The sequence below is a fragment of the Mus musculus genome, chromosome 8 (assembly GCF_000001635.26).
Source record: "Mus musculus strain C57BL/6J chromosome 8, GRCm38.p6 C57BL/6J".
In the NCBI taxonomy this organism is placed as follows: Eukaryota; Metazoa; Chordata; class Mammalia; order Rodentia; family Muridae; genus Mus; species Mus musculus.
The window spans coordinates 113829613-113849439 of record NC_000074.6 but is presented as its reverse complement, the minus strand read 5'-3'; the positions used below and the strand labels follow the sequence as shown (position 1 = coordinate 113849439).

The 19827-nt window shown below is 44.8% G+C and overlaps 1 protein-coding gene across 12 annotated transcripts in view; it reads left to right on the top strand.

The window, feature by feature from the left end:
* The first annotated feature begins 96 nt into the window (after positions 1-96).
* Adamts18 (a disintegrin-like and metallopeptidase (reprolysin type) with thrombospondin type 1 motif, 18) overlaps positions 97-19827 on the top strand; it is a 152221-nt gene continuing 132490 nt past the window's right edge. For 3 of the 12 annotated variants that reach the window (XR_878788.2, XR_001778416.1, XM_017312631.1), the window contains exons 1-2: positions 254-1246; positions 4272-4585. Coding sequence is in view for 5 of the 12 variants with exons in the window: in XM_017312631.1 (XP_017168120.1) it covers positions 964-1246; positions 4272-4585 (597 nt within the window). In the remaining 7 variants the exon portion in view is untranslated. Of the gene's footprint in view, positions 1247-4271; positions 4586-13013; positions 13858-19827 lie in introns of those variants that run through there. The other 9 variants (XR_001778415.2, XM_030243369.1, XM_006530797.2 and 6 more) reach the window with 8 other exon arrangements.

Genomic DNA, 19827 nt, shown 5'->3' with positions numbered 1-19827 from the left:
TTTCTTAGGACTAATACAAAGGGGTTTGGGTGTCTGGGGACAAGATTCAACTTGTTAAAAAGAAAGCATGGAAAAAACCATCTCAGAGAAGGGGTGTGGGGGAGGGTTCACACACCGGAGACAGTGACTACTTATTCACTGCCCACTGTCTATTCTTCAACTGCTCTGGATGGGATAGTTGCTGGTGGGATTCTGGGCAGCAGGGAGATCTTGAGTTCGCAAGAGCTTCAGGTCGTACATCTTTTCATCAAAGGTTCAGGGTTCCCACCTGGTCAGGGCAGGGGCAAGGATGTGGCACAAGAAAGAGAGCTGCAGAAAGTTTCCAGCAAGCCTTGGGTTTCTTCACCCTGTCACCAGAAGACACGTCTGAAAGTAACGCCTCTTACCTGCGCCTCCAGCGTCCAGGCTCATCTCTCTGTGCGCCTGAGCTAGGATCCCAAGGCGGACCCTGAGAGCTGCCCTCCCTCTCCTGGCGGTGTGTCCGTCCCTCCCTCCCCTTGACTCCCACCCGGCCTCCCCGCCCCCTCTGTTCCCTCCCTCGGAGCCCAGGCCTAGAAATCCCACGCCCTTTACTGCACAGGAGCTCGGACGAACCCGGGGAAACCTCCGGTCGCCAATCACGGAGCGGAGGAGAGGCGGGCGCTCGGCTCTAGCGCGCTGGGGGAGCCAGCTGGCTGCTCTGTGCGAGCCGCACACAATCACTCTGATACCGACAAGCGCCCAGACCCGCGAGCATCACCAACAGAGTTTCATAGCCACAGGCGCTGCAGACCGGGCTCTGGCAGAGCTCCCTACACCCCGAAGCACCTCAGGCCCGCGAGGCTAGAGCAGGGAGGAGGCTCGCAGGCTCTCGTGCTGCCATGTGAGCGGCGGCGGCCACTCGCACCTGGCGCCACACCTGGGGCTCCGCTGCCCGCGGGGGACAATGCGCGCCTGCCACAGTCACCGCGTCCGCACCTGACCATGGAGTGCGCCCTCCTGTGCTTGTGCGCCCTCCGGGCCGCAGGTCCCGGGCCGCCGTGGGGGCCCGCGGGACTGGGGCGTCTGGCCAAGGCAGGTGCCACCACCGAGGGGCGCGCCGCACAGCGGGGACGAGGGAGGCGCCCGCCCCGCGACGCTGCTCACGCGGCGGTGTCACCCTTTTCTTTCTTGCAGGCACTCCAGCTGTGCTGCTTCTGCTGTGCTTCGGTGGCCGTCGCCTTAGCCAGTGACAGCGGCAGCAGCGGTGGCAGCGGATTAAATGATGGTTCGTATTTACCCTCTCTCTGGGTACTCCACCATCCCACAAGGGTTTCCCCTTGCACTTTGGTCCCCTTTGTGTTAGCGTGAGATGTGGTAGGTTAAGGAGCATCTCCTAACCTGGCAGGTGTGTGCTGTCTGAGCAAAAGGCTCCCTGGTTAGAAAGAGGGAAGCGCAGCAAGGTCCTGTGAGCTTATCAGAAAATCAGTGCCTCAAGCTACGAGTCACAGAGATGAGAAAATAATTTCCCTCTTTCACAGATGGCTTGTTAAGAAAAATAAATCCGAACTTAAGTAAGAAATTAGAGAGGAAGTGGGCACCGGGTGGGGAATTGATAAAAGGCTCCTTCGTTTCCTTCCTCCGCTGGGAAAGCCACAGATTGAGGCTGAGAGGGGTGAGTGTCTCCCCTCCCCCACTCCACCCGTGTTTTCCTTACTGCTGGTTTCCCACTGAATACTCTCTCTTCAGTGACATCGCCTCACGGATGCCCAAAAGATGTCTTCTTTTGGGGGAACACCCTGTCGCAAGGTGCTTTAAGTCCCCCCCCTTTTTTTTTCTGTCTTCCAGCTTCAAAGATCTAGCACACGCTTCGGTTTTCTCATTTATTAACTCCACAGAACTCATAGAGAGAGAAAAACCCTTGTTCTCAGTGTCTCCCACTAGCAGCAAGAGGACAATTGATGTTTGCCCAGGGCTCTTTAGCAAGACCTTACAGGCCACCATGGCTTTCTGGGGATTCTAAATTTTTCATCTTTGTAGAATTGAGTCCTCTTGTCCTGGTGCAAGGGCTGACTCTGGGACTGAAAGCCACTAGAATTATGTGTAAAAGCTTCCAGAGATTGGATGTTTGGAGAATAGGAGACCCAGAAATGAACTGGACCAGCCAGAGTCTATAGTTTCTAAAACTTCCTTCCTGTTCCACCAGGATCTAATGGCTGGGGAGCTCTTCTGTCCCAGGCGTGGCCCGAAAGTACTTCTGTATTTTGTTTTTGGAGGCAGAGTCTCATGTAATCTAGCTTTGGAAAAGATGACCTTGGCCTTAGGGTCCACCTCCTTATTGCATGCCCAACACACCTGGTTTATGTAGTGATGAGGATTGAACCCAGGGCCTCATGCATGTCTGACAAGAACTCTGCTTACTAAGCTATATTTCCCAGCCCCTGAAAGGACCATAAGTAGCTAGCAGAGCACAGCACATTGGTTCCCCCACCCCCACCCCCCAACCTCTCGGTGCTCCCTCTCCAAGACAGGACTGAATGTAACCAACAGCCTGTATGTTCCTCTCTTGGAAACAAACTTGTAGCAGGTGTCTGGGGTAGGTAGGGGGTGAGGGGTCTAGATGATTGGCTAACACGCCTACATGGTCTTCCAAGTAAGAGCAGGTGCAATCTCAGATGGCCGTGCACAAGGAGGTAAGAAACACACACTGTAGAAACCGGAAACACACACTGTAGAAACCGCACATATGTTGGAAAAGGTTATTATGTAGTTAGGTATGACTGGTAGATAGAGAAAATGGGTTTTCCCTTTTTAAAAAAAAAAGCGAGGAAAGAAAGACGGCTTTAATCAAAAGCTACATACCTGCAGAACAACATATCAGAAATTTTTGAGAACTAAGATGTGTGCTGCTCAGTTTTAAGGGAAAGAGAAGGGAAACACATTTTTTCCTTTTATTTTCTGAAGAATATGTCAATGATAGGGTGTTTCTAGTTTCAAGGAGAGAAGGAGAAAATGAAAGAACCATAAAAGAGCTGGCCACACCTTAAAAGTCACAAATGGTCCTGTTGGGTGTCTTTACTAATTAAGCCCAATTAGAATTGTGTATTGTGTATCGATCTCTACACACCCGAGACTCCCTGATTCCTTAGCATCTTCTGTTTTTATTTCATTGTTGTTGACTGTTCAAGGAAGGGAATCCCCCTCCCCCCCCTTTCTCTTCTGCAAGCCAAGGACCCAAGTGACTCAAACATGCCTCTTAGTTGTTCGGAATCTTTCTAAACACTTTACAAATTAGTTTCCCATTCTGTGCCTAGAAAGTGGAAGTTTTTTTTTTTTTTTTTTTTTTTTTTTTTTTTTAATTCACACTGGGCATGCTCCACATCATCTTCTGGGACGATGCTTTTCAATTCCAATGTTTTGTGAAAGAAAGCAGCATACTGACTTTGCTCTTTCCTATAGCAAATTGTTTCCTCGCTGCCCAGCTTCCCCTAACCCCCCCACCCCGCCCCTGTACACACCCCCAGATCACACAGCAATTAGTGCTGTTCAGGGGAGCCAGGGGGAAGGCATTTTTAAACATGCCTTTCCAGGTGTCCCTGATCTGCCACGCCCCCTCCAACAAGTCTGAGCAGTTCCAAACATCAGCCTCTATCTGGATGCTTCTGATGGTTTGGAGGCATGTTTTTTGCCGAGGTTGTATTTTAGGCCTGGGATTAAACAGGAGAGTCCCCGGTGGAGGCTTCTTGAAACACTAAGGGAGATCCAAATGCTGGCGTGAGTAGCTGGGTGCCCCTTGTTAATGAGCCAAGGGGATAATCAGAAACAGCATATTTTATGAGTCATTCACAATTTAAACTCCATCAGGAAAGTTTCTAAGTTGGACCTAAACAAGGCTATCAATCAAATCCATCCTTTATACTGATTTTTTTTATCAACAATAATAAGTTACATATGATTACATATGGCTAATATATGAAGAGCCCCTGTATTTCCTTTCAGACTGAGAATTGACCCTTCACCCAAATATCTTTGAGATTTATCAAAGTTGCACTTAGCTTTTGGTTTTTGTAGGGTTTATTTATTTTTTAATGCTAGGCAAGTTCTGGGCCCCTGAGCCCCAATCCCAGCTATAGCATAAGCTGGCAGAGCCCGATGGCTCAGAATGCAGTGAGCCAGCCTCTCTGAATTCTCTTCACTGTTAGGTGCATGGAACAAGGTTTTTTGTGAGCTTCGGGGCAAGCTGCTGGAAAGTGGCCCTTTTGGCATCTTGGGCTCTGGGTGCTGACAGCTAATTTTTTGTTTTCCCATTACAGATTACGTCTTTGTCGTGCCAGTAGAAGTGGACTCGGGCGGGTCATATATTTCACACGACATTTTGCACCACAGGAAAAGGCGATCGGCACACGGTGCCAGCAACTCCCTGCACTACCGAGTTTCAGCATTTGGACAGGATCTACATTTAGAGCTTAAGCCCTCGGCGATCTTGAGCAGTCACTTTAGAGTCCAAGTACTTGGAAAGGACGGTGCTTCAGAGACTCGGGAGCCTGAGGTACCGCAGTGTTTGTATCAGGGATTTATCAGAAATGACAGCTCGTCCTCTGTGGCTGTGTCTACGTGTGCCGGCTTGGTGAGTCTGCCCTGCTCTAATGGAACTCGTTCTTTCGTGTTTTGTATAACTTGAATGAACAGATGTCCAGCGCATTAAGCTCCCTCTAGCCAACTCCACACATTCACACTGTCAGCTCTGATACGTATAATATTACAGATAATTATAAATTAGATTAATTGAATTAATCTAATCTGGTCTCTGGGAGCAGAAAAAAGAAAGAAAAATGAAAAGCAAAGAAAATATAATAGAACTTTAATGAGCATTTAGAACATTCTTTTGATGTTTAATGGCCTGGGCCCTTTCATTCCCCATGTTTGAGACGATCCCCAAGGAAATTAATTTGATGGATGCCATTCGCTTTGCAACGTCTTGGGAGACCAGGCATTCTACAAATCTAACCGGCTACATGCATCTCTGTTGCTTTGAAAGGGGAAAACTGCATTTTAATCTAGAATTGTGTTCAGCAGCCAGAGTTAGCCTACCTTCAACATGATGGAATTAAGGGGAGGGGTTTTTCTTTGTTTTTGTTTTGAAATTCTGTTGGTGGTGTAGTAGTTACAGAAGGAATCCTCTTAAAATAGGAGAGGATGTGTGGTACTGGCAGGGTGAAGCATGGCACCCTTGGAGGCAAGAAGTTTAAAAGCCCTTGGGACTCGAGCCTGATTTCCTTTCCATATAGTCTTTCTGTGTCAAACACCAGGCTGAGAATATCCACGTAAATGATATTCAGAATCCAATCAAGTAGACAAGGCAGTAAATGACATCCTAGGCTCTCATTTCATGTTGCAATGGAGAAATGTCTCAGACTGACAGCAGAGTTGGGATTGGAGACACGTGATGATCATGCTGTGGCATGGGCGGAAGGAAGAAAATTTGAGAGAGCCCAATTGGGAATTAGCTGGGGATGTACACATGGGATACAGCTTGGCTAAGCGAGAGGGGTGGCTTCGGGGGTGGGTTGGTGTAAATGAAGGTTCCCATATTCTCAAGGGTTAAGTTTTTTTTTTTTTTTTTTTTTTTTTTTTTTTAGTTACAACTTTTTTATTCCTCACATATTGCCCTGAAATCCAGCCAAAACCCTAACCACAGCCATGGTATTCTTTAGCGTGTTTAAATGACAAAATAAAACGAGTTAGCAATACCCAGCTAATCTCAATTCAATTGAATGATGACTGTCTCAAAGATTCCCTGGGTGTTATGACATGCTTACACACACATGTACACGCACATGCATGGACATATCTTAGTGTTCATCCTTTGTTTGTGTCTGTGTGTCTGTGTGTGGTTGTGTGTGTGTGTGTGTGTGTGTGTGTGTGTGTTGAGTCTTCTGCTGGGTTTTGGCTTTCCTCCTTGTGTTTCCCACCCTCTGCCTATTCCAATTTCCAAAAGTCTTCCAGGGTTACTCCCTCCACCACAGAGCCTTAAACCATCTCATTCCAAACACTCACAATGAACAGTTGCAGACCCTGATTCTCATTATCAAACCAGTACCAGCTAGTAGGGTTCTGCGTGTGCCTTAGTTTTCTCATCCCTAAAACCAGGACTATTGCTGATGAGTTAGCTCAGTAGGTAAGGATGCTTGCTCTCAAGCCCCATTGACTTAGGCTCAATCCCCTGGGACACACATGGTGGGAGGAAAGAGCTAGCTCCTCTGACCTCTGCATGCATGCTGTGGCACACTCAAACCCACACACATACATAAGGTATACAAAATAGATAGAAGTGTTAAATGTACTAAAAGTAGAAGTAACCGGGGAGATCTCATCCCAGGCTTCCAAGTCTCTATGTCTTCTCATTCTTACAAAATGTAGCCTCTCCGTGTTCAACACTCAGGAATTCTGCTCCTTGGGAGGGGTAGGAAGTCGGATTTGCTAATTCCAGAGTAGATATCAGGTTATCTTTTCTAGGGAAGAGGTTCATTTTTGAACTAAGGACAAATTACCATCTAAGGCAGAAGAATGAAAAGGTTAAAATTTCTCCAGAAATAATTGACCCAGGGTCTGCCTTGTGGAAGGCACAGGTTGTCCCTTCTCTGCAACAAGCCGGTGTACGTACTTAGTTATCGAGACATCACTGGGCCTTGCTTTGCTCTCTTGAGTGGTGTGAGATGACCTCTAAGATTTTTACAATTTCCAGACATCTGACTCTAGTGATCTAATTTGGTCACCTCCATAGAGTCTATTTGTTAAGAGGTAGAGAAGAACCAAACTTATTTGTCCTGAGTTTGCTACTATCCTTTTCCCATTCCTCCATAAAACACCTAGGAAACACAGCAGACCAGTAAGAAGCAAAGTAAGAGAGAATGGAACTCTCACTAGCAAGTGGTAACCCTGATCCATATTAATTTTGTAACCTTGTGTTGAAGGGTAATATCTGCATATAAACGTTAAAATGCACATACAGGAAGATGTAAAAAAAGTAATGGTATAACTTGATTAATGTTCACAAAGTCCATGCCCATATATATGAGCCTAGATTAAACAGACATTATTAATGCCCCAAGAAGGGCACTCAGTTGTTCCTTCCTTCCTGTCCACCATTGCCCTAATGGAATTTGTGGTTTATTTATGCTTATTGAAAATTGTTGCTTAAGTATGAGGATCCCAGGATGGTTTTGTTTGTATAATTGTTTGTTGTTCTTGTGTTCTCACGCCCCTGGGTATGTGCTTAAGAGTCAAGTCGCTGTGCTCCTGGGGTAGGCATAGGTCAAGCTTTGGCAGATGCTGTGAATCAGGTGTCCAAAATGGCTACACCAGTGTGCACTTCAACCAATAGTATGTGCGAGCGCTCTGGACACTCCCTCTTCTCACCAACACTTGATGCTATCTGCCTTTTCCATAGCACTCATTTTACAGATGTGAATTGGGTACCACACTGTGGCCTACATCTTCCTGATGGTTAATGGGGGGGGGGGTGAAGTACTACTTCCAAGCTTATTGGACATTCATGTGCCTTCTTTAATCATATCTCTACTATATACAGACAAGATACAGAATATGTCTTTGCAACTTAAAGAGCAGTGTGTGCTTCTTTCTCAGGCAATAGAAACAAGGCTTCTAAGCAGAACACCTTGATAATAGTGTCATATTATCAAGAGGGAGCCTCATAACCCCCCTAAGGTTAACTGAGAGTTACAGTGATGGATTCAGAACATTATAGATGTTCCAAAAGTTCAGCCAATGGACTGGTGTCACTTATCAGAGTGACTCCTCAAAATGTTGACGTGCCAGAAAGAAGATACATGTTGTTCTTCATCCATGAATGCAGACACTAACAAGACGCGGATGGCACTGTGAGATGAGATATCTTCACGTAAAGTTTCTATCTTGGGATTTCTTTAAGAGTGGGGCCAGACCATTGCCTTCGGGATTGCTTTAGATGGGGTAGCCATCTCTCTGTGAGTCACAGAAGGTATTAGGGAAGCAATCAGGCACCTTTAAATGATCTGGCAAAATGCCATCAGAGCAGCCCGCTCCTACCTAGCCTACTAGAGAAGCCTCAGAAGAAAATCTGAAGAGCAGTAAAGTCATAGTTGTGAAATACACGTATTTTTCTTGTAGGCAGGGAGGTAGGCGTGCACACTCCAGCTGGAATGTTTTCTAGCAGGGGATTTCCCTGAACAGTTCGAAATTACCCGGTGTTTAAAATATTTCTAATACTTTTTTTTTTTTTTGAATGTACACTTACCATCCCAAGCTGACACAGAACTCACTTTTAGGAGTTCAATGGGTCGGTCATTCCTTACTTGCAATCATTTCCAGAACGGGAGCAAATGAATCTTGCCTGCCATTAACTGTGCATGCCACTCTTGGCTTTTAATACCAAAGGACTGTTCTGGGTCACCACTGCCCATTTTGCCCAGTGACCTTAAACTCGGTGAGTGTATTGGAATTGCAGCCTTTGTCACAGAATCATGGGGTTACATAGTAAGCGAGTCATTTGCTGCCTGCCATATCTGTCCTTTCTCCTCTATGAAGCCTCCTCTATCTGCCCTCTCCAGTGCCGAGGAAGATCATGACTACCAGCAAGCCCAGGCTGCTGGAAGAACTCACTTTGCTGTCACACTATAACCAGCTCTGGGATCTCACCCGTGTTCCTTAATTCTATTTTGTGTCAGTCTTTGCCTTTCTTCGAAGGTTTTAATGTTTTAAAACATTCCACCTTCAGGATCCTTAAAAAAAATATATATATAAGTGACTGTAGAGTATGACCCACTTGGTTAGCTTTGTCTTATGTGCTAAAAATTTGGACCCCTTTCCATAAAACTGGAATTTGGGCCCAGGCATGTATATGTTTTCTGAATAATTTTGCTGTGTTTTAGTATTTGGGAACTAGTAAACTGTGAACACTTTTGTTTGGGAATGAATGGGGAAGCCACCTTGGTTCCTTCATCCAATGGGGGATTATTGCTTCTCTCATAGCAGATACTTTTCTGAGCACATCCGGTAAAGGTGTGAACGAGGAGGACACTGACGCCATTAACACACCCTGTTAGGCATGTCTAGCCTTTTTATTAAAAACAAGATTTATTTTTATTTTGTGTGTATTGAGTTAGTACCTGTGTGAGTATGGTGTCCAAGTTGGCCAGTAGAGCCTGTTGGATCTCTTAGAACAGGAGTCACAGGCAGTCATGAGCTATCACTTGGGTGTTAGGAACCAAAGCAAAGTCTTCTACAATACTAGCAAGTATTCTTTTTTTTTTTCCAATTTTTTTTCCAATTTTTATTAGGTATTTACTTCATTTACATTTCAGTTCTTAACAGTCGCATGTTGCTAAGCCATCTCTCCAGGCTAATGTCTAATGTTTTGAATCTGTAACAGGACATCATTCATCTACAAAGCCCATGCTTTGCCATGTAATCCAGTTTTACACACACACACACACACACACACACACACACACACACACACACACACCACTCACACACACACACTCACACACACTCACAAAACAACCTTTTTTTTTTTTTTTTTTTTTTTTAAGGTAAGCTTAGGGTTCATAGCTCTGCTCAGCTACCTATAGCCCCCGGACTGTGGATTAGACACACCTGGAGGAGAAACAGCAACAGGCTCTTAGATGTAGAAATTCCCATCTTAACTCGTCACTAAGCTGTGGCTCATCAGAGCTCAGGAACAAAGAGCCCACAAGCTATAGCTTCAGAAAAGGGAGAGGCTGGGCAAGGTGGTACCAGACAGCACCCCTCAGCCCTGCAGTGTGTACCAGCATGTCCGTGAGTCAGAGAGTCCTACATCACTGACAGATGTCTAATTCTGTTTAAATCTAGACTTTTCTCCAACGCGTTTTGTCATGGGTATTTTTTCCCCCTCTGCAGTTTCATCTAGACAAGACAGCCATGGAAACTGTGCCTTTCCCCCAATTTTGTACTGAAATTTTTGTCCAGTTCTGCATGAAAATCACCTCTAGGGACAAGAGCTTCATGGTCACTAGGCTTAAAGAAAGGTAGGCACCCAGGCTATCCGCAGATGCCTCACGGAGCTGAGGAAGGCCTGGAAGTTCTGATAACGTTGCCTCTAGTTCTTGAGTGCTGGGATGGCTTCAGCTTCACTTCTGTCTGGTTTTATGTAGTGTTGGCGATTAAGCTCGACTCTGTGAGTGCTAGCCCGGCACTCTATCAAAAGATCTACATCCCAGGCCATTTCTGCTGTGTGAGAACCAGTGAGTGCCATGTGCCTGTGCCCAGACTTCCTATGTAACTGAGGCTGACCTTGAAGTTCTGGTCCTCTTGTCTATATCTCCGGAGGTGTGCCACCACATCTGGTTTTCTGTGGTACTAAGGATTGAACCCAGGACTTTGTGTGAGCTAAGAATTCTATCAAGTAAGCTATGCCCCCTGGCCATTCCATATCTTTAAACACACTTAACATGCATTTTGAATCTCTAAATGATGAAATCGGTACTGGCCTGACCAATATATCTGATTTAAAATTGTACTTCTGACTGAAATATAATTGCAGAAGAACAATTGCTAGGCCTAAGATAATATGCCTTTTCTTTGTACCTGACCTCTGATGGCAATGTGTTTATTCTACTTGGAGATAATAGACTTTTGCTTAATGAACTCAGTCTAGACTAGGCTCTGTTCTTTACATGTCTAGTAAGTGAAAACACACACACACACACACACACACACACACACACACACACTGACCTCGTGTGTCTGTTCAGCTAGCTCTACAGTGCACGGACGGGTCTGCTGACTTTTGATAATCTCTGCAGAGTCTAGCTGACCACAAGGGAAGGCTGCTTTGCCATTTGTTGCTGAATCTTCTGTCTGGTGTTGGCTCATGGTCTCCACTCCCAACTGTATTCCAGGCTCCAGCAGAGTGGTTACAACAACCAAGGCTGCCTCAAGGATCTCTTCCAGCCTGGATCCCCTGTGCGCCATCCAACTTTGTCGCTTGCTTCCTTTGGCTTCTCTTTCCTTTGTCTGCTCCATGGACAGCTGCCCTGATGTCACATGTGTCTTTTCTTCAGGGGTGGCCTTTGCAGCCTGGGACTGCTACAGTGACCATTCTCAGGAGAACCTTGGTCCCTGCAAGGAGCTTTTGAAGCGCTTGGATATGAATAAGCGGCTGAAAGCTTTGATGCCTCCTTTTCAAAAGTATTTTATAACTCCGAAAGCTGTCACCGAGTTGTCTTATTGCTAGTCACTGCCTGCCAAGTTATCTTTAGAAAGCCGATTTCCATTCATAAAAGGGCTGAAGTTAAATGCCCCTAGCCGGTGTTTCTGCTGTTTTGCAGGGCCTTGCTGGCTAGCAGGGGTTGTTGAATTACATCTACCCACTTGGAACTTCATGGTCACTTGAGAGGATCATGTGAAATTACAGATTAGACTGGGTTGTATTTGCATGTTTCTTAAATACAGGCTGACCCAAATCAAAGATGTTTTTCTTAGGCTATTATTCAATTCATCAAGGGTAAAAAGACCCTTTTATTTTCTTGGCTTTTCTCCTCTGTGTTCTCCTAAGACATGATTTGTGAATAGAATTATTTGCTTTTATCAATGCTCCGAGCAAAAGGCCAAACCAAATTAAAAGAAAAAATTCTTTTTTCCAAAGACCAAAGCTCTTGCGGGGCAGTGGGGGGTTGAGTAGGACTCTAGAGTAGCTAAGATAAGCCTGAGGAGTCTCCCATGAGAGTCGGAAGGGCCCAGCCTCCCTCTGTATTGCCTGCCTGTCATAATAAAGCCATTAAGCACCATTCCTTCTGGATAATTCTGCGGGCCATACTTGACTCCAGGGCCCTTGCTGGGGGCATCCTGGACACCCTGAGCTTGCTTCCTGGAGCCTCAGGTTTTTCATCTGTTCAGTAGAAATGGCAGCTGGCAGAGGGTGAGGAAGACGGTGCTAAGTGCTGAACTTGTCACACAGTAGCTGCTCCCGCTGGATTGTTGACTTTGAACTAGGAGGTGGTCTGGGCAGGAAATGGCCATTGAACTCTTCCCCCACCCCACCCCACCCCCAAATCCTGAAGCCTTTCCAGGCAGGCCTGTCAGAACAGGAAAAGAATCGCTTTGGTGTTGGCAACCCTCTTGCTGTAAAAGTTAGGAATCTTGCAGGGAAAGGAAACATTGTATCAAGGAAGAAAGAATAAAAGAAGGAAGCCGATGGGGGGGGTGGGGGGATCAGCACACAGACCACAGTTCAGATCTGTGTCTTCAGACTCTGAAGATCCAGCTCTTCCCGTGGCGACCTGCACAGCCAGGCACATCACTCCCTCACTGTGAGCTTGTACTCCACTGTAAGCTGATAGGACCTCACCAGCCGCCTCATGGATCTTTGGTGGCAAGAAAGACCCTGTAGGGATGCTCAAGATGGTGCCCCCTGCAGGATCAAATTCCCTAACTTAAATATCAGATTTGTTAAGATCCCAGGCTTTCTTAAGGGCTAGCGTGGCACCACAGTTTCAGAACAGAAGTTGAAAGTTACCAGTCAGCACCCACTACAGCTGTTTTTTGAGACTGTCTGCTTTATTAAAACACAGACAGCCAAGTTTTACCAAGAGTTGGCAGATTAGTCAGAAGTAGGACTTGAGCCTCTGTATTGACTTTTCCAAGTCTTTGGGGGGGGGGGGGCGGGAGAAAAGATTTATCACTTTAGATCTTAAATGCTGGCTGGCACTTAGTATAAAACACAAATTGCTTGCCCTGTTTCCTTTCAATAGTACAGGTGCAAGCGCCTTTGTGAATGAATGTTTACACCAATATTATTACTATTAAGTGATTATTAGAACAAGTGGTGTATAGCTTGGGACTACAGTGTTCAGGACATTTGATCTCATTCTCTCTCTCTCTCTCTCTCTCTCTCTCTCTCTCTCTATATATATATATATATATATATATATATATGTATGTATATGTATATGTATATATATATATATATAGTTTGTGTATATATATTATATATATGTATGTATAATTGATGTGTGTGTTTAATTGTGTGTATGTACTTGGTTACTTTTCTACTGCTCTAATAAAAATGCCATGAGCAACATCACCTATAGAAGGAAGAGTTTATTTGGATTTATGTTTCCTGAGAGATAAGAGCCCACCCTGACTACAAATCATGGCAGCAGGCTGCCAACGTGGCAGCCAAAATAGCCAAGAGCTTGCCTCTTGAACTGCAAGCAGACATCAGAGTGAACTGGGAAAGCATGGCTTGAGGCTTTGAAAGTTCAAAGCCTGCCTCCAATGATGTGCTTCCTCCAGGAAGGCCACACCTCCTAAACATACCCAACCAATGCCACGGACTGGGCACTAAGTGTGCATGTACTCAAGTCTATGAGGGATATCTCATTCAAACTACAACACACACACACACACGAACAACTATATGCACACATGACATACATATATAGGCATGCGTGTATATGGATGCTTATGTATTAAAATGTACATCTTTCTGAAATGGCTTCAATGTATCCTTTCCATCCATTTCCAATTCTTTTTTCCCAACTCACTTTCTCTTCCTCCCTCCTTCCCTTCTTCCTTTCTTCCCATCTTTTCTACCCCTTTCTCTCTCTTTCCACCTCCCTCCCCCTTTCCTTCTCTCCCACTAGGACGCTAGCATTCAGCAAAGCTGGGTCCGTCCAGATCATGTACCTGTGCACTCACTACCCTCCTCCATTATCCTTTCCTCCTCTTGGCTTCCTTCTGCAAACATGGCCTCCTGAGCTCCAGGTGATTCAGGCACCCACTGGCTTCCTGACTCATTCCTCTCACCTGACTTACCCATCCCTAGAGCCACCGATGTGTCACGGCTCAGAACAGGTATGTGTGGCTTTATTTGCCTTTACAAAGACTTTGAGTCTTCATTGAATGGATGGCTGTGCTCATCAGAACAAGAACACAAAATCCTTCTTCTTTTTCTTTATATGTGCATGGGTGAGTTAACCCAGAGGGGACTATTTACGTGTACCTGTATATGCTCTATAGTATGTGTGTGTGTGTGTGTGTGTGTGTGTGTGTGTGTGTGTGTGTATGTGTGGTGGGGAGGTTGTATTCACTGACATTTGTATTGAGGTATCTTTGTCATGGTAGTACAGAGATTTTTTTTTTTTAAGGCCTGTCTTTGGAGTTATTTCAGTTTGAAATTTTGATCATTTTCATCTCCCTGCCCCCAATTCCTTGATGATCCACCTCCATTCCCTTCTCACCCAGCCTACTGTCCTCTTTAAGACACACAGCAATCCAGTCCGACTTGTGCTGCCCAGAGACTCCTGGGTGTGGGCCATCCCCTTGAGTGTGATCATCCTACCATGGATCACATACTAAGAGAACACCAACTCGCGCTCACTTAGCTGTCCTCAGTTGCTAAGAGCGTCTCAGCCTGAGGTTGGAGTCTATGCTTACCTCCCCACTTGCACCTTGATGTTTTGTCTGGCTTGAGCTTCTCCAGGCCAGGTTCATGTTGTCACAACTACTGTGGATTCATATGTGTCACCGCCCTGCTGTGCTCAGAAAACACCAATTTTATTATTCTGGCTCTTTCTACTCTCCTCTTCAGAGAGGATCCCTAGGATTTGGTCAATATGCTTATATCTGGTTTGTTTTTGCTGTTGCTGTAAAAGTTAAGTATGTATCTTCAAGTCTCTCAGTTGCATACAGAACTGTATTTCACAGGAGTGGGGGTTAGGGCAGCAAGCCCTTTCCTTTTTGAAAACACTGACCTATCAGATACAGGATATTAGCTGTAGCAGGGGGGATTGTAAGCTTTTTATTGGCATGTGCTGCCAAGTGCCATTGTCATTATAACCTTAATAATTCAATATGCAAATCTTCTAAGAACTCCCTTCCTCCTAGTTTTGCATGGACCCAAGACAGTGGCTTCAAGGAGCTTCAGTCAGCAGAACATATGAGCTGGAAAATCGCATGGTTTCCCACCATAAGCAATAAACAATTCAAGAGAAAATGGCGCTGATTAAATCTTGGAAGTCCAAATATAAACAGGCCTAATGTTAGTACTACCCATGAAGGCTTTCATGACCAAAAATATTTGTTTGCAGCTCATATACAGCACTGTCTACAAACTCAGGAGTTTGGGTTACATCAAGGTTACATCCCAGGAAAAGCCTGTTCCCACAGTTTTGGGGGCTTTTGGTTTTGGTTTTTTTTTTGGGGGGGGTTGTCAGTTATAGAGCAGAATATACAGGAATGCTCTGATAGAGGTCTGGTGAGTGTTCTGCCTGGACAGAGTGGCAACCTCTCCTGAAGAGATGGCTTTGATGTATTGAAGGCTTTTGCCTTCAGGAGGATTCTTTTGATGGCTTATTCATGCCACTCAACCTTGAAATATACAATCTGCCCTTTTTACCCATCAGTCACAGGGCCATGCCTTCTGATATAAATTAGATGTGGTCATCATTGATTTATGAGGAGCCAGCTATGGGTAGAGCCTCCTTTGAGGGGCAGCACTTGAAAGACAGAGATAAGCTGGGAAAGAGGTTTATGTCAGCCAACTTGCCAGGCTCTGTAACAGAGCAGCCTTTGGTGTCCTGAGGTCACCCTGTGAGCCTACAGCCCCTCATCTGCAGTGTGCGTTTTACTTGACCGCTTCCAGGAGGCCCCGTGTGGATTAACTCAGCATTGATTTCTCTGTGAGCAGATATGATCACAAATCCTTTGTGTTGTGGGTAAGTCCAAGGGACTGTTTTATGCATGTCAAAAATAAGATTGAAGCTAAATACGGCTGACATGTCCATCTCTGCAGCCTCTTAGGGAGTCAGGGTTTGCAGCCATCACTTTGCAGTAAAACTCATTGGCATGGGATGAATCCCCTGTCTTGTCAAAGCTTTCTCTCTGTGTGTAAGATGAATACGAACTGGTGCTCAACACTACATGCTTAACACTGCCACAATGAGTAACAAAAGAAGCCTAGGACAGTTGGTGATTTTGAGTATAGACAGCTGAAAGTCTATGGATGATCTTATTAAGATCCTAGTCCAGACCCCAGGAACAGAAAGTTGGGAGTTATCCGCACATCAAGACATCCACACACCCTTTAGAATTTTTTTTCTAAATTAGCACCATCTTTTCAAGATTCCCCAAGTAGTCCTAAAACAAAGTCAAGTTTGAAAGTCTTTCATATAGGTAAGTAAATACCACAGACTTTAGACACCTCAGTACCTCAGAAATAGCTGGTGTAATGGTTTAAAATGAGAGAATGACATGTTAAAATGCCTGAATTTTAGACACCCCTCACACACACACTAGTGATGCAATTTTTAAGGGAATGATTCTTTGGGGTAACATTTAAATGTCTTTAAAGTTTTTATTTCATGTTAAAGATGTTGAGGGAGGGTTGAGAGACTCCCTCAAGGGTCAGACCTCATTTTCTACCTTGAAATGGCATCTCTTGCTGTTTATTGCTACCTATGCCAGGTTACTTGTCCCCTAACAGGATGCCTTGTCCTTTGTTACTGACTACACCAGGCTAGCTATCCCTCACATTTCCAGGGATTCTCCAGTCTCATCTTCCCATCTGGCAATACAAGGGATCATAGGCACAAGCTATTGCAATGACTTGATGTTGGTTTTGGGGATCTGAACTCAGACCTTCATGCCTTGTTCACTTATCCCTCAGCCCCAGCATTTGATTTTAAATAATTTTAGGCTCATAGGAATTTGCAGGAATACTACAGGAAGGTGCTGGGGGGGGGGGAATAACTGACCAATATAGTTTTACTTGTCTGTAAAGTGGAGGCTACAAGGAAAAGAGGAGCCATGATATTAAAGGGTAAAAGTCCAAGATGTCCTCCTATATTCCTGGGCTCTGATATACATAACTCTTCCGGTTATGTGGTCAGTCACTGGATCTAGATGCTGCAGGGACGAGATCTTCCAAATCAGTTGGCCTTTACCTGGGGACATTCTAGGAAGGTCTAACCTTATCAAGCAAGCTCTATGAATCTGGGTCTAGTGTGTGGGCAGACATCACTGGGGCTCAGAGAAAGAAGGGCTTAACAGGTAAGAGATTCTCACTTGTCGGGAGAGTCAGCCTTCCAGGACTACAGTAGCCTTTGACTGTGAAAGAGCAAGCAAATGGATGCTCAGCAGGCAAACAGAGATTCATTTCATTTCTTCAAAGGAATAGGATTCTAACTATAGTCCTAAGAGACCAGAAGTAGATTCCTTTACAGAACAAAAGAATATGATATGTTGTCACACACTTTTGACTTGATTTTTGAGTTGGCAAAAGCCTAGAAACTGCTTATTTGCTCTAACTTTTTTGAACAGCAGAGTAATACAAATACAAGTATCTGAGGCTTATTCTAGGTCTGGTGTTCAAGCAGAAAGCAAGCCCCTTCCCCTGTTAGGTTCATGGTCATCTTGGACCATCTGCCACCCACCCTGTGTAGCAGGTGAGATAGTAGGTATGATGATTGGTCTAGATTGTCAGCCCATTGAGATTTAAGATCACCTGGGAGTGACACCTCTGGGTGTGCTGTATGGGAACGTCCAGAACAGGACCCACCAAGGAGGGACCACCCCCATCAAAGTGGTTGGCACCATCCCCTGATGGTCCAGAAATAAAAAGTCTGGAAGGAAATCTGTGTGTCTGCCTGTGTTTCTCGTTCTCCATTAATAGCAGTCGGTCCGGCTTGATCAGCCTTCTGAGGTGGATACAGCACCAGTGACCTCCTAGGGATCATCCTGGCTTTCAATGCAGACTCAGAACTGTGGAGTCACTTGGCTTCATTGAGCAAGTTCTCAGTTCTGTTTCTCCAGCCAGCAGATGACCATTGTTGGAATGTCTCTATACCAAAAGCCACTCAAATGGTCCATTTATCACATGTGTATTCTCTATTTCCCTCTCCCCCTGTCTATTGGTTTTGTTCCTCTAAAGAGAAGCAGCCAGTTTCCTTACATACTTACTTGTTTAAATTGCTTAGGAAATTGTTATATTAGTATAGATATTGTCTCTCTCTCTCTCTCTCTCTCTCTCTCTCTCTCTTCCTTTTTTTTTTTTTTTTTTTTTTTGAGACAGGGTTTCTCTGTGTAGCCCTGGCTGTTCTGGAACTCACTCTGTAGACCAGGCTGGCCTCAAACTCAGAAATTCGCCTGCCTCTGCCTCCCAAGTGCTGGGATTAAAGGCGTGTGCCACCACGCCCAGCTTTTTTAAAAAGATTTATTAATTTTTTATTTATATGAGTACACTGCAGCTGTCTTCAGATACACACTAGAAGAGTGCATTGGATCCCATTACAGATGGTTGTGAGCCATGGTCGTTGGGAATTGAACTTAGGACCTCTGGTAGAGCAGTAGGTGCTCTTAACCACTAAGCTATCTCTCTAGTTAGTATAGATTCTCAATGGAATGTTATTGGTGTTAGGATGGCCAATGCTTTCTTTAGGAAGGAATATCTATGCTTCATAGGGTACTTAGGAGCATTCCAGGCCTTTACCTACTAAACACCGTTAGCATCCCTCAATTGTGCCAGCCCAAAGGGTCTCATAGACTCTCATGGGTCACATTTTAATACAGTACTACCATGAAATCGCTTCATTAAGAAAAAGAAAACCATTCACACAAGTTGGATTTTTGAAATATGCGTGCTATTGATTTCAGTGAGATTACTGCTTTCAGGCAGTTTTGAGAATCCCTTCCCTAAAATACTCAATACTAGAAATGTTTTAGATGTTATAGGTTTTTCTTTAAAAAAAATTTCAGTGTATTTGCATAGGCTTACTAGCTAAGCAATTCTAGCCTCCAAATCCCAAACTCCAATGCTTCGAATTTTGGTGCATTTCCAAGCATCATCATGCCCCTGCTTTAAACGTCCCTGAAACAGGACCACATCTGCCTTTTAGGGCTATAGCTGCTGAGGAGAGTTCAGGGGAGTAGGGATCGGGTGGTTTAGTGATGCTGCATAAATAAGGCAGGGGACGTGCTGAGGCTGCAGGTATAACACAGGGGGATGAGGGGGCTGCTGAGAGTGTGCAGATAGTCTTGGGGTGTTGGTGCTGGTGGATCGGTTGGCAGAAGAAAAAGTCTGGGGAACATTTTAGTTTGTGAGTTTCACGTATTACCCAGACTCCTGAAAACAGGGCAGCTTTTAGACGTAAGAGCAGAATGTTAAGAGTAAGAGTTATCATTGCCTTCAGCCTAACTCTATATGACTGTAGGTTAAAAATGAGGATTCTAGTCCTATGTTTGTAGTTTTTCTAAGATGAAATTAAGTGTCCTCGGTGTTCTCTTGACCAATCAGAAGGGAACAGTGAGCAGTTCTGGGAATGATTCGGGAATACTCTCCTCCCTTGAGTATGTTCTTCCCTGATGCCCTTGGAAGCTGGATGAGAACTCTCCATCTGTTCGTGTAAGTGGGACTCATGCACTGTTGCTTCTGTTGAGATATCTGATACTTGATGGGACCTGGAGCTCTGCCTTAGTTAGAATGCAGAAGCCACAGAACCCATGTTCCTGTTGACTTAATAATTAAAAGCTGTCTCACCCATCCTTGGCAGTGGGTGATACAGTGATGCTTACATGACTCAGCCTATGTGAAATATTCTTAATAACCATGCCGGGTAAGGAGAGTCAAAGACTCTTTGGTATTTCTATTTCTGGTTGTTAATAGATAACTTTTTCTCCACCCCTAAGTACTTTCTTTATTCCATCCATCCACCCATCCATCCATTCACCCATTTGTCCGTCCATCCATCCACCCATAACCCAAAACATGTATTCCTAGCCATTACATATTTAACAGATATTAGATAATGTTTGGTATTACAAGGTTAT